The following is a 14,000-nucleotide window of genomic DNA, read 5'->3' as shown; positions in this document are numbered from 1 at the left end:
CCTCCTGCAAGACCTGCAGGTAATTTGTCACTTGCTCCACACATCCCATTGAAAGCCAGGCAACCAGGCTGGGGTTGCTCCCAGGGCCTCTGCCCACAGGAAGGGTGTTTTGTTTCGGCTTCTTTGCCTGCAAAGGCGCACTTCCTTCAACCCACAGCCGTCTCCGTGGCTTGGCGGCAGCCTCTGGCCTCCCTGCCCCCTCTCGCCCTTGAGGGAGGCCTGGGAGGGTAGCCTGCCAGGCCCCTTGGGGGGTCCCCAGCAAGAGTTCTCACAGGACTTTGCAGAGGGCATGCTGCAGGCCGGTCTGAGCTCCAGGTGGATCAGGGGCCCAGTCCTGGTGTAGGGGCTCCCTCCTGGATCTGTGACAGGGAATCAGCCTCCGCCGCAGTCATGGTGTCATGCCCAAAGGGGCTGGGAGAGGAAAGGGACACAGGAAACCCCTAGAGCCTCTGCTTCCTGGACCATCAGTCTGTCCGTCTATGAAATGGGGGGAAACAATGGGAGGTAGGTGTGGGGGTCCCCTCTCCCCCACACACCCCAGCCTCAGACTCCACTGGTTCCCTGAGGGCTCAGGGCACATCTGAAGGTCAACCAAAGGCAAATTTGGCCCATGGAAACATCTGAGGCAGGTAGGGCCAGCAGTGATGGCTCTGGCTGGCCTGGCCTGACCCACCGGTCCTGTGAAGGGCTAACAGCCTGGTTGGAGAAGGCAATGGGACCCCACTCCAGTACTTTTGCCTGGAAAATCCCATGGATGGAGAAGCCTGGTAGGCTGCAGACCATGGGGTCGCTAGAGTCGGACCCGACTGAGCGACTTCACTTTCACTTTTCCCTTTCATGCTTTGGAGAAGGAAATGGCAACCCACTCCAGTGTTCTTGCCTGGAGAATCCCAGGGACAGGGAAGCCGGGTGGGCTGCGGTCTATGGGGTTGCACAGAGTCGGACACAACTGAAGCGACTTAGCAGCAGCAGCAACAGCCTGGTGGCCTGAAGAAGGAAGGAAGGGACAGAGGGAAGGACAGCAGGAGGGTCCAGGGTCAGAGGCACTGGATCTAGTGGACGGCTTGGGAGGCTCACTCTCTGGGCTGCACTGGGGCTCCAGGGAACCTCTGGGGAGAGGTGGGACCCGAAGCAAGGCTCCCTGGGAAGAGAAGGGATGCAAATGGGGGAAGGGCCACAGGCAGAAGAAAAGGAACAGAGAGGCAAGGACCACAGATGCACAGGAAGGAAGCCGCATGACCCCACTGGAGAAGAAGCCCCAGCCCTGCTGTCTGTCCTCACGAGAACAGGAGGAGCCACCTGCCATTCCTCAGGGGGCCTGACCCCACAGAGGCACACACAGGCCAGCTCAGGGCAGCAGGGCACCCCTCAGGTGCATGCCAGCCACTGGCCTCCCACTTCAAGTCCTGGGAATTTCCTGGGCTCCTGTGGGACCCACGGGCCACCCTGTGACCCAGGAGGGTGCCTGGGGATGCTCAGCATCCGAAGAGCAGAAACACGCTGGTGACTCACATGCCGCCCCCTCTTGGAGGCTGCAACAAAAATTCCTGGGCCAGGGCCAGGGTAGGGGCTAGGCTGAGGGCTTAGACCACCACAGAGCCACAGGCAGCTGGATGGTAACCTCTACACCCTAACGTGCCCAGGCCAGTCCTGTCTTCGTGAAATTTTGTTCTTAGCCCCCACTAATTTTCATACCATCTCTATATTTCACAGGGTAACAAATCCACCCCTCAGACAAACGCCTGGCAGGGCAGTAGCTCTCTTGAACGAGAGAAGGATGGAAAAAGACAGAGGCCAGAGGCTGCCTCCTGCCACCAGCTGACCATGTGGATTGAGGTGGGCCTCTCCAGTTTCCCCATTGTTGCTTAATGGGGTTAGATATAACCCCTTAAGGTCCCACTACTCAAATGCCCTGAGGTTTCTGGGAAGACCCCATGTGACCCCCCCAAGCTACAAGTTGCAGCCCCTCTGACCCCAGAGGGCCTCTGATGAAGGCAAGGTCTTAGCCCCAAAGTCCTCCCACGGAAACAAGAAGACCAGCCATGGCACGTGGACTCCAGTGCCCAGGGTGCCTGTCCTGGCTGTGTGACCTCAGGTAAGCCCTGAAACTCTCTGAGCCTCAGATTCCAAACCCTAGGAAACAAAGATGAAATCATTTCCCGCAAAGGTATGATACAAGGGTTGCCTGATAACACCATCCAGTGGGTATCTCCAGGAATCCCATCAACTGTAGTTGGGCATGTGTTACTACCACCACCACCCAATCTACCACCTGCTAAAATCCCCACAGCAAAAGGACAACTGGCATCCTCAGGATAGATGGAAGCCTTGCTTCTGGCTTCCATTCCAAGATATTAACCTCTTCCCAGTTGCAGTCATCTCTATTAATAAACAGAGATGGGCATGGGGTCAGGTGGGCTTCAACCTCTCAGGTTTCACATTTCCTCCCAGGGACAGGGGCTTCACTGGCACTTTCAAATGGTAATACACTCGGCCCTGGTGCAACATAATTAGTCTTGGGACTAGAAGGGTAAACAAATGTGTAATTCATGAATTTGCTAATTGTCCTTCATTTTGATCTCCTGCCATTTTTCCTAGACTCTGCCTGACATCCGAGCTTGTGGCAAGGACTCAAAAGAGTGCCGGGTGCGGCCCAGGGAGGCACTGGCTTCAAAGTCGGACACCTGGACTCACCCTCCCCCCAGCTGCCCCCTCCAGCCTGGAGCCCACCACCCCAGATATCACACAAGGCAGGGAGCCCGTGGCACTCCATCTTTTATTTTCTTCAACTGTACACAAATGTAAAATACTTTAACAGCAAGTCTATGGGAAAAAATTGTTTGGTTTTAAATTATTATGAAACAGAACCTAAGGGGAGCTTTATTAAATAAACATAAAGATGGGGATTTAAGGATACACACCTGCATTCTACCATTGTCGTTTTTACTCTAGCTTCTGGGTGTGTAAGGATAGAAAAGACACATCAAACTGAATAAACAAAATCCATGTATACCCTGAAACATTGGCAGGCCACTCAAGGGATTGTTCAGAACATCCACCTCATAAAGATGGCCTCACCATCTAATAAAAATTAAAACTGATCTGTTGGCCTCTTTGGTTCCAAAATTATGTATAATACATTTAACTGTATTTTTTTTTTGCTGCTATAAAAATAACTTCTTTTTTCAAATGGCAGTTTCTGACTAATCATGCAACTAAATCAGTGCAAACATTAAAAGCAATCATTCGCTTAAAAAAGAAGCAAAGGATTTCATTTCAAGTATAAAAAAATATAAAAAGAGTCGTACGAGTCCAGTTACATCTAGTGTGGGTCAACCCTTTAAATTGCATAGTTCACATGGCACTTGGACCTCTGGGGTGAGCTCAATGCTCTGCCAAGGGCCACTTCTGGATACAAGCGGATGGGCAAGGGTTGTATCATGTGCGTTCAGGCGGGTGTGCAAGTGCTAGGTAGGGGGCGAGTGAGCAGGTAGGGGCCACATCCGTGGCTGGCCCTGGTGGCCAGAGCCCACATGGGCCACTTTTGCAAAGCAGCTGAAAGCCTCTCCCTTTTCCCCAGACCCGTTCAACTGCTCCCCTCCCTCAACCCCTGCAGAAGGGGCAACCCCACCCCCCGAGCATCTCCAGAATGCCTTCACCCCACCATTCCCTCCTTTCTAAGAGCTCGCCCTCCCATTGCCTAAGAGTCATTTCCACCCCTCCCTAACCAGTCCTAGAGGAATCTCCCCAGGGAAGGGCACAGATTGCAACTTTTTTTGTTCCACTTGGAACAGTTCAGATTTTAACTTAAAAGGTCAGACCTGGTAGAAAAGTCCCTTTTCAATTATACAACCGGAATGAATGACCATTCAACTGCTAGTGATCAGTTAAAGCATCAAATTAAGACCCTTCTCCTCTCCCTCCCTCCCCACCCCCAAAATACACACACACACACAGAAGTCACACCAGGGCCCCAAGCGACAGTCAAATGGTCACTACCACAGCTCCATGGTCTCCGGTCTCTGGCAGGTGGTAGCCTATTTGGGCCTCCTTCTCCAAGGATGGGAAAGGACAGGCTGCCCAGCTCCCCACAGCAGGAAGGATCCCAGGCCAGGGGAGCAAGCCCACATGTTGCAGCCAAGAGATGTAGGGACCCCGGAGGCCTTGCACAGGCACAGGGGGACTCGCGGCCCTCTGTAGGCTGCCTGCTCCCTACCCCCGCATCTGCTGCTCCTCTCCAAGCTCCGGGTTCGCTCGCTCTCTCTCCCTCTGTGTCTCTTGTCTTTGTGCTTTTCTGTGTGCTCGGAAGGCGCGATTCAGAGTGGCCAGGCCAGCTGGGGGGGCGTGGGGGGACGGTGGCTGTTCACCCCATTCTCTCCGAGTGACAGGCATTTGTGGCTGAACTGCTATTTATCACCGCATACACTTGCTGGGATCCCGGAGGCTGCCATGTGGGTGGCAGGATGCGTCTGGCTGTGCGCGTCTACGTGTGCATTGTCCAGTCCTTCGTGTCCATGGAGGGTTCTCCCTCTGTTTTTGACAGATTGCTGGATGAGGAAGCAGGAAAAGATCTCAGGCTGGCCCCGGGCACCTCCCGGGCATCACCGCGCTCCACTTGCCACACCCTGGTCCCCATGCCCCAACGGAGCCGCGCCCTCAAGCGCAGCCGCACTCCTCCACGATCATGTTGGGCACGTCCCGCTTGACGATGTTGTACTCGTCGTCGAAGTAGAGCATGGACATGGTGCTCAGCTTGGTGGGGATACAGCAGGAGTTCACGGTGCCCGGGTTCAGCCCCCGCATGCGGTACTGGTTTACCACGGCCGTGTGGAAGGACGAGGCCGAGCCCGGCACCCCCGCCAGGTAGGCAGGGCAGCTGCCCTCGCAGTAGTTCCCATAGTAGCCGGTGGGCGCAATGATCCAGTCGTTCCAGCCGATGAGGCGGAAGTCGATGAAGAACTGCTGCCGGCAACACAGGTTGGTCCTCCCGTCGCACTCCAGGCCCCGCTTGCGGATGCGGTGCCTGCTGTCGCCCAGCCGCGCCTGGACCACCACGAAGGGCCGGTGCGACTCCTCGCCCGGGTCCACGAACACGGGCACCACGGCCAGCTCCCGGCAGCTGTCGCACTGCACGTCCAGGCTGAGACGCCGCTCGCCCCGCGAGAACAGGGCCTGGATGGGTTCGGTGAGTGGGAAGGTGTGCCAGCCGCTGCGCTTGAGGTCCACGCGCTTCTCCACCGCGGCCCAGCGGTCGCCAGGGCCCTGCTCCTGGAAGTACACCTTGACCCGCACCTTCCGCCGGCCGCCCTTCTCCAGGACGTAGGGCAGCAGCTTCAGGTAGAGCCACAGGCTGGCCTGCACCACAAACAGGTTCTGGTTGCCTTCGTTGGAGATGAAGAAGTACAGGCGGACCCGGGAGGAGGCCAGGCCATCTGCGGAGAAGCGAGAGACCAGGCCAAGTTAGATCAAGGAGAACACTAGGCACTGCAGAAAACACATTCTGCCGCATGACGCTGGACCGGGCCCTGGCCGAGCAGCTGGAGGACCGTCCTGACCAGAAATACCACTCCTGGGGCCGCGGCCTCCAACGGTAACCTGGGAGAGGCAGGGAAGATTGTTTCCTATTGAGAAGCCCGGACCAGGTTGGAGCCGGAGGGTCCGGGCCTAGAAAACCGGCCTCACCTCTCCCAGGCCAGGGTTCCCTGGAGACAGGCTGTCAGGCCTCAAAGCTCAACGGAGGAATTTGTCAGGAGGCCAAGATCTTAACAAGTTGTTATGGGTATCTGTGAAATCTGAAAAACAAAACCAGGATCTCACTAAGGATTTGGGGTGGGTTGTTTTAGCAGAGTTTGGGTTCTTTCTTTTTTTTTTTTTTTGGTTAACTTAGGGCATTGCAAAATCCAGCTGAGCCACCTACAGCCTCTTTCCAGTGTTTACCTAAGCATGATCTGATCCAACCCCCAGTGGAACCTCCACTGCAAACAAGCCAGCTCTGCTCAGATTTCTGACACAGGAACGTGTGCTTTGCAGGCTGCAAAGTGCAGCCTTTGCTTCCGAGTACTTCCAAGGGACAGGGCGCGCAGTCTTGAAACTTGAAGTCCACCCCTTTCATGAGACACTGGCTCTCCGTGAATGGCATATTTGAAGTCTCCATCGATAAGGAGAATTGGTTTATTAGTGGTCTCAATAATTCAGTTCAACAAGAAGAGAGGCCATGCCAACTGAGAGAAGAATCCTTTCTCATCCTACATTTCAGTGACCCTGCTCTCTGACGATCCCTACTTTTTTTTTTTTTGCTCCAGGAAGAACAAATAAGCCAACTGTGTGGCCTCGGCTGGTTTTATCAAACCTCCTACCACTGCCCCCCTCCCAGCCCCCTCCTCAGGCCTCGCCTGGCTCCTCTAATAACACTGACATCTGACTTTGAAATGGGGGAAAGTGCAGCCTTAAAAGCTGGTCTTGGACGAGCTGCCTGTGACCTGAATCTGTTATTTATAAGTCAAAGAGCTGGCTCCGTGGAACCGACCAGAAATATAACAGCCCCCGCTGTCATTTTGTGCCACCGGGACCAAAAGGCCTCCTCGACCTTCCAGAATCACATTTCTGCTCTGGGCCCCAAAGCACCTTTTAATCCAAGCTCTCTAATTGCATGTCCAGATTCCCCTGACTCTGTCGGACAGCTAAAACGGCAATGCATTTCTTTCTAAGCACAAACCAGCCCTGATTGTCTCTGCTTTTCTCCACACCCGGCCATGCAAAACTTTTCATCCCTTTTCATCCCCAGGCGGCACCTGCACAGTCTGCCTGCTGCCTTGGGGATTGGGGGGAGGCATTCGCAGCCCGGGGACACAACTGCCACCAACTCTCCACCCCCCCCAAGGCTCCCTGCCCACCCTGCCCTGCCCAAACCCGAGCTTCCCCCTGCGACCTTCTCGGCAGTCCCCCTGCACAAATGGGGCTGAGCTCCAGGCACAAAAGCCAGCCTGGCTCATTCAAGTCCTGAAAAGGACAGCAGAGCCGAAAGCACTTGCAGCATTTCAGCGCGAGCACATTTTTCTCCTTCTTTTAAAGTTCGAAAGATGTTTTTCCTCGCTTGATTTTTATATTCTGACAGTGGTAAAAAAAAAATGCAATATAGGGCCGGAGGAACATTCCAGAAAGGACTCCGACCCTTTGTTAAGTAGGAACTCTGCTGGCTCTAAAGCCAGGGAGCTGCCTCAGCTCCCAAGCAAGCCGAGAGGCACGGGGCTGCCCCCTGAGCTGCAGCCTTTCTCTGCGTAAATGATGGGACCTGTTGAGAAGCCTGCCTTCCACCGATTCCGGTGCCCACACAATCGGAAGAGAGGTTGCCTAGCTCTCCCCAGCGAAGCTTCAGCAATCCTGGCAAGCCCACGCCGCCCGGCGATGGAAGCGGCCCCAGGGGCCTCTCACGCAGGCACACACACACACACACACACACACACACACACACACAGTCACACACACATACACACACTCCTCCGGCCCACGGATATCAACAAGCACACACATCTCCATCTATACTGCTAAGCCTACACTCCGATCGTGGGAAACAAAAACATTAAGCAATCACCAAGCGAGTGCCCGCGGAGCCAGGGCCGCACGCGTCCGCCGGGAGGGGGACGCGCGCCCAAAGGCGCTGGGGCCCGTTTCGGAGAGCAGGGGTGGAGGACAGAGCGCTCCTCGGCGGGGATAGGAGAGTAGGAAGGGGTTGCTGCCTTCGAGAAGAGGACCGCAACCCGGTCGGAGCGCACAGGGTCGGAGGCGAGAGGGCCGAGCCAGCAGTCCGGGTTTCCCCCAGGGCGCGCGGGCTGCGGCGGCGGCGGCCAGAGTCAGCGAAGAGAAGAGGGTGGAGGAGATAGCGAGGGCCGCTCGAGGGACCGACCCACCTGTCTCGGCGAAGCTGATGATCTCGGAGACGCGCTCCTGGCCGTCGGCACCCGGGCTGGCGTGGCCGTCGAGGTGCGGGATCTCCACCCGGCCGTCCTCGCGCACCTTGCCCGCGTGCAGCTTGCGCAGGGCCGTGACCATGGCGGCCTTGGGCACGGCGTGTGTGATGTTGGGCCGGCCCCGCATCTGCAGGCGGTTCAAGATGTGCCGCTTCACCGCCTCCAGGAAGTCGCCGTCTACCCGGCCCAGCTCCTCCGGCCGCCGGAAGCCGCCGCACGACGTGCAGGTGTCCTGCGAGCCGCCGGGGGCTCCGGGCGGCGGCGGGGGCGGTTGCGGCGCGGCGGGCAACGGCGGGGGCGTGGGAGAGCCCCAGACCCCGGGCCCCAGCGAGCCCACCGCCAGCATCAAAAGGCAGGCGGCCCCCAGCGCCCGACCGGGCAGCCCGTCCATGGTGCGCCGCTGGCGACGAGGGCGCCCGCCGCGAGGCGAGCCGAGCCGAGCGCAGGGCGGCTCACGGCTCCCGGCGCGCCGCCCCGCCCCGCCCCCGCCCCCGCCCGGGCCTCCGCCCGCCCGCCGGGAGGGCCGCAGCCGGCTCACAGAGGGAGGGGGCCCGGTCGGGCTGCGGGGGTTCCCGCGCGGCGGGGAAGGGGCGCCGTGGGCCGCCGGAGGCCGGAGAGGCGCCCTGGCGAGGCAGGGGCCGGAGGGTTACTGCCGCACGGGCGTCTCGGGGCGCCTCGGCATCCGCAGCTTTTCCACCATCCTCTCCGCGTCGGGGCCCCGCTGCCCCCGCTCGGGTGAAGCGAAAGCAGCGGCAGCGGCGGCTTGGCGGCCGGGCTCGGAAGGTGGCAAAAGGGCCGGTCGACGCAACTTGGGCGAGAAGGAAGCGAAGGCGCCCGAGCCCCCAGAGCGGAGCCGGGCGCGGCTTGGCGCGGCGCTGCGGCGGGCGCTGCGGCGGGGCCCCGCGCTCGCACCTGAGCGCCTCGTCCTCGCCTCCTAGCACCGAGGAAGGGCCGCGGGAGGTGGCGACGGGCGGGTCGTCCTCTCCGCGGGTTGGCGGGCGGACAGCGGAGCGAGTGCGGTGCCGGGAGCGCCGCGGAGCGAGGGCCCGCTCAGAGGCGGCGCGGAGCCCGGGACCGCGGGCCCTGCAGTCCTCGCGGCGCGTCACAAGGCAAAGTTGTCTCCAGGCTCCCGGGGCGCCGCATCCACCGGCAGGCGGGCAGGCGGGCCGGCCGCTGCGCGCTCCGGCGGGTCCTCTGCTCCGCCCGCCTCCTCGCCGCCTGCCTCCCTCCGCCCGCCTGCGCGGGCCGGCGGAGCTCCGAGCGCCAGGCTAGGCGGCGGCGGGGCCCTCCTCGTCCGGGTCTTTTCTGCTTGCGCGGCGACGGCGATGTCGGTTCGAGCTCCTAAAAGTCTCACCGCGTCCCCGGCGCGGGTACCCTTGCTGGCTCTCCCGCCGGCACACGCCGCAGGGCCGGGAGAGAGCGGCGGGTGGCGGCCGCGTCCCTGTGCCCGGTCGCGGCAGAGTGCGGAGCCCGCCGAGGAGGAGTTCTTCGCTTTGCCCTCTTCTTTTACTCTCCTCGTTTTTTCTCCCAAGGGTGAAAAAAAAGCCGCACAATCTCCGTATGTGCGCGCGCGTTGTGATAGAGGTTGGCAGGAAAAAAAAAGGGGGGGGGGGGAGGCAATCTCGCCCTGGCCGTGCGGGAGGAGACTTTCCGCGCCTCCCCGCTCCGCTTCCCGGGGTTGCGGGGGGGATGCAGGGGGAGGGGGAGGCGGAATCTGTTCAGGTTGATGCTGCCCGCTCCCCGCCCACCCCAGCTTCCCTCCGCTCTTTTCCTTCTGCTTTAGCGAGAAGGAGGAGAGAACCGGCTGGCTCCCCTCCCCTCCCCACCCCACAAGACCCGGCCACTTCTGAGGTCTCTAAACTTTCTCACCACGTGGGCGCCCCGGACCCCCGCCCGGCTGGGCGGCGGGCGGCACCGACGGGCTCTCCGACCCAGGATCCCAGCGCTCGTCTCCTCCCGGCCGCCGCGCAGGCCCTGTCCTAGTCCCTTCCGCCTCCTTCCCCGCCCATGAGAGGCACCTCTCCTCGCCGCAGCCGCCCCCGGCCTTCCTGGGGTGCTCCTTCGCAGGCCGCGGCAAGGCGGGGGCGGCGGGGCGGCCGCGGGCGCCGCGGACTGGCTCCGCCGGTGGATGTCGCTCCGGGGCTGCAGTGCCGGAGCAGAGCGCCCCGGGCCGCCAGCATGCTGGGTGAGACGTGGACCCTGCACACTGGAGGGGTCTGGGGGGCCGCTACCTCCGCCGGCGCCGCTCCCCGAGAAGCTCCTCGACTGCATGGGGAACCGGCCTCGCGGCCCATGAGTCTCCCGAGCTCTGGGCTTGCCAGGCTGGAGAGGCTTCCAGCACCACTGCGGCCGCCACCCCCCTAGTTGGCAAATCTTGGCCTCAGACAAGGCCAGGTCCCAATCGAGGCTCCGCTACGGCCGGCCTTGCCGGAGTGACCGTGGCTAGAGCCTTCCCATCCTAGTCTCTGCCGCCTCGTGCGTACACGGGGCACAGTAACGACTATTATCACACTGACTGGTGGGGAGCCCTAAAGTAGGCAACGGAGCCAAGTTCCTCACAGAACTCAAGAAACTACCTTTCCAAGGCTGCCGTTCTTAGGCCACTAGACGAAAGACGCTGTCAGTGAACACCAGAATCCCAGCCTCGTCCAGAACCCCAAGTGCAGTCCGTTCCTTCTGTTCCACCTGGCGTCCCTACCACCATGTGGAGCAACAGGACGGTGCTCCTAGGGTGCAGCAGGAACGCGGCCTTGCGCTCTCGTCTCAACTGCCTAGACCCCCACCCACAGTGAATGCACCGCATAACAACGGAACTGCAGGGAGTTTAGCTTTCTTAGCGTGTCTGGGAGCCCGGGACAACCGAGGTGGACCGCGGCCTCAGGCTCAGGGCTCCCCCCAGCACCCGCGGCCCCTCATCGCAAGCTTCTCAGGCCAGCCGAGCACCGTGTCGTTTAGCCTCAGCCGGACCGCAGCCTCACCGAGGTCCGCAAGTCTAGAGGCGGAGCGCCCCCTCCCTCCCGATCCGAGGAACCGACTCAAAGGTGCGCAGGGCCGGTCCCACGGTACAAAAAAGGGCTGCTCTGGGTTTATCAACCCAAAGTCCGAAATAGAGGACCGGCAGGGTCCTCGAAATGGCAACCCTTCTGGTTCCTTAGGGCTTTCTCCAAATCCTAAATCGTTGCCACTCCCAAACTGACAGCCCTTTGTTCCCTCGGCTTACCACCCCTGGCCCTGGCCCTGGCCCTGGCCCAGATCCTGGGAAACCCCGAGCAGAGAGGAGGTACCTCTGCCTCCTGGGCAGCTTGTACCACCACCTTCTACGGGTGGCCCTGAGCCAGCCCAACCCACCTTTGTGATTTTGCTTGCCTCTTCTGCCAGGCACACATGCTCTGGTCTACTGGTCCTTCCCATCACCACAGCCACCAACGTACATGGGAAACTCACACCCAGTCCTCAAGACCCAGCCCAATCTTTTCTTGGCGAAGCCGCTATGGCCTTCTTGTGCCCTGAATAGTCGTCTGCTGGTTTTGCCCCTCAGATCAGTGCCCAGATGTTTCCTCTTCACCTCTCTCCTGTGTGGGGCCTCAGATCCTGCAGGACAGGGACCAGGCCTCTGTGTGATGCCAGACCTGGAAGGTAATCAGGTACACTTATTGAACCAGTGTTTGGTTGGTTGACTGATTGATGGATTGAAAGAAGTCAGTGAGCCAGCAAAGGATTTAAAACCTCTACTTCTCAGCACAAACTCACAGTAGTGTTCCTTGCCTTCTCAGTTACAACCCTTTATTTATTTTTTTCTGAAAGTGTTAGTCACTCAGTTGTGTTTGATTCTTTGTGGCCCCATGGACTGGGGCCCACCAGGCTCCTCTGTTCATGGAATTCTCCAGGCAAGAATACTGGAGTGGGTGATTCCCTTCTCTAGGAAATCTTCCCCACCCAGGGATTGAACCCCAGCCTAACACATTGCAGGCAGATTCTTTACCTTCTATGAGCCACCAGGAAAGCCCATTTATTTATGTTTGTATTTATTTATATTTGTTTATTTTTTGGCCACACCCCACAGCATACAGGGTTTTAGTTCCCTGACTAGGGATTGAACCCAGGCCCCATGCAGTGAAGTCTTAACCACTGGACCATCAGAGAAGCCCCACAACCCTTCTTATTGTGGACAGAGCTGGGCAAAGCTGTGGGAAGAGGGGAGGGCTCCACGCCTTTGTGAATGTGCAGCATCCTGATCATCCCCCTGGTGCTGGGAAGAGGTAAAAGCTACCATGTCCTTGCTGGTCGGAGGAGGGAAGATGAGGTTCAGAGGAGGGTCCACATTTTGCTCCCCTGATGAAGGAGCTGCAGCCCCGCTGCCAGTCATCTGCTGGGAGGGAACTGGGTCAAGCGGTAGTCAGAAACCATCTGCTCGAGAAGCTGGGATTATCCCGCCCTCTGCTGATCCCCCAGCCCTCAGGAGCCAAGGGTGTAAATTGAGTTCTTCCAGATCACCTTGTGCTTTGTGGGGGAGCTCCCCATTCCCTGCTGAGGGGCAAGGACCTTTTCCTGTTGCTTCAAAGCCTCATTTAGCACTGGACTCTGTTCTCCTTTAGATTGAGAGTGACCTCAGCCCTCAGTCTGAGCCAGGGATGTGACTGCGCCTGTCAGTTTTGAATACAATAATATACATCAATACTTCAGCCAACGCCCTCTAGAAGGGCTGCAGGACCGGGCCGCCCCCACACGGAATGCTGGCTCCCTGACGTCATCAAGGAACTCAGGCCCAATGGGAAAGGCAGGAGGAAGCATGACGACAACACGGATCCAGGCACTCAGAGCATTAAGAGGCTTCCCCCAGGGAGCTCAGAGCACGTGCTCTCACAAGCGTGTATTGTTTTGTTTTGCATAACCCTTAGTTCAGTGTCAATTTGGAGCTGACGAAGATGTCCAGAAATGACAAAGCAAATGATAAAAGTGAATCTCAGCATGCAATTCTTGGCCACACGGACCCTACGGAGTGTTGGGGCACAGTCCTTCTCAACATGGATGCTCCAGGCCTGGGGTGGAGAGGGGCCTCTGTCTGAGTTGGGTTCCAGGGATCGGTGTTCACTTTCACCACTGGTCAAGAAGCCACAGCTGCCAGACATCACCATCATGCATTATAACTCTGTAGGGCAGCTCGCTATCTGAACAGGAGCTTCATGCCAGGCCACACGAGACAGCCTGCCCACCAGCAGCCCCAGGCACAAGAGCAGGACAACCCGGAGCTAGGTGCAAAGCAGGATGGAGCCAGGGAACCACAAAGGACAGAGGACCACCAGCTGACCTGTATAAAAGCCCAGGCACCAACACAGAGCCCTTTCAGGAAGTCCACCTCATGCATTTTCCATCCTGAGGAAAGTCCTTGATGAGAGAGTGGGCATGGGAGGCTTACTTTAATAAGGCAGCCCCTTATTTCTCACCAGGGCAACTGGACAGTGCCCACCTTCCAAGACCCAGCAGCCCTTCACATTCCCAAGTCCTTCTGCTGTGGCCTGGAAATGATGCCAGTCATCTCTGAAACTCCACGTGTGCTAAGGAGCATCCACGCCTGGCACCCAACTCAGCACTGGCTCACCTGCACCTGTGTGTGACCTGGCCGGTGGTCCTGGGGTTCAAACACAGAGCCAAGAATTCCAGTGAATCCACAGGGCATCCCACCTCATGCGTGCCACTTCCCCAGCTTCCCACCTGGCATGAGCATCTGACACAGCCATGTCACACCTTTGCATGGCCCTGTGCTGTTTCTAAACCAGCTCCAACACAGAATCACCTTGCAGGGCTTCTGTCTAGCCATTCCTCTTGATCTAATTCCCTCAGCACCCAGTCTCCTGAAATCTACTGTCTGTTAGCAAGAACCACACAAATCACTGTATTTGTGGTTCCATTCCTGGGAATGGGCTAGCCTGAGGGAACATAGGGAGCCCCCATCCTCTTTCCCGAGCGAGACTGGGGGCAGGGGTGCCAGAGGCTATGCGAGAGTAGGATTCAACATGTTTTGAATGTTCAGGA

The 14,000-nt window shown here is 58.7% G+C and overlaps 1 protein-coding gene across 1 annotated transcript; it reads right to left on the bottom strand.

Annotated features, from left to right (window-relative positions):
- Nucleotides 1–2,758: 2,758 nt before the first annotated feature.
- Nucleotides 2,759–8,358, bottom strand: INHBB (inhibin subunit beta B). The gene is made up of 2 exons (NM_176852.2): nt 7,908–8,358; nt 2,759–5,432 (listed from the first exon to the last, which is right to left on the bottom strand). Exons 1-2 carry the CDS (start codon nt 8,356–8,358, stop codon nt 4,657–4,659), a joined length of 1,227 nt encoding a protein of 408 aa, NP_789822.2. The 3' UTR covers nt 2,759–4,656.
- Nucleotides 8,359–14,000: the final 5,642 nt, after the last annotated feature.

Source organism: Bos taurus, chromosome 2 (assembly GCF_002263795.3).
Source record: "Bos taurus isolate L1 Dominette 01449 registration number 42190680 breed Hereford chromosome 2, ARS-UCD2.0, whole genome shotgun sequence".
Taxonomy (NCBI): Eukaryota; Metazoa; Chordata; class Mammalia; order Artiodactyla; family Bovidae; genus Bos; species Bos taurus.
This window is presented reverse-complemented; position numbering and strand designations above follow the sequence as displayed.

Bases quoted from the DNA above. Each gene is read 5' to 3' on its own strand.
- INHBB (NM_176852.2), bottom strand. From the start codon at position 8,358: ATGGACGGGCTGCCCGGTCGGGCGCTGGGGGCCGCCTGCCTTTTGATG. The intron at 5,433-7,907 runs GTGGGTCGGTCC...GCTTCTCCGCAG, and splicing joins CATCAGCTTCGCCGAGACAG to ATGGCCTGGCCTCCTCCCGG.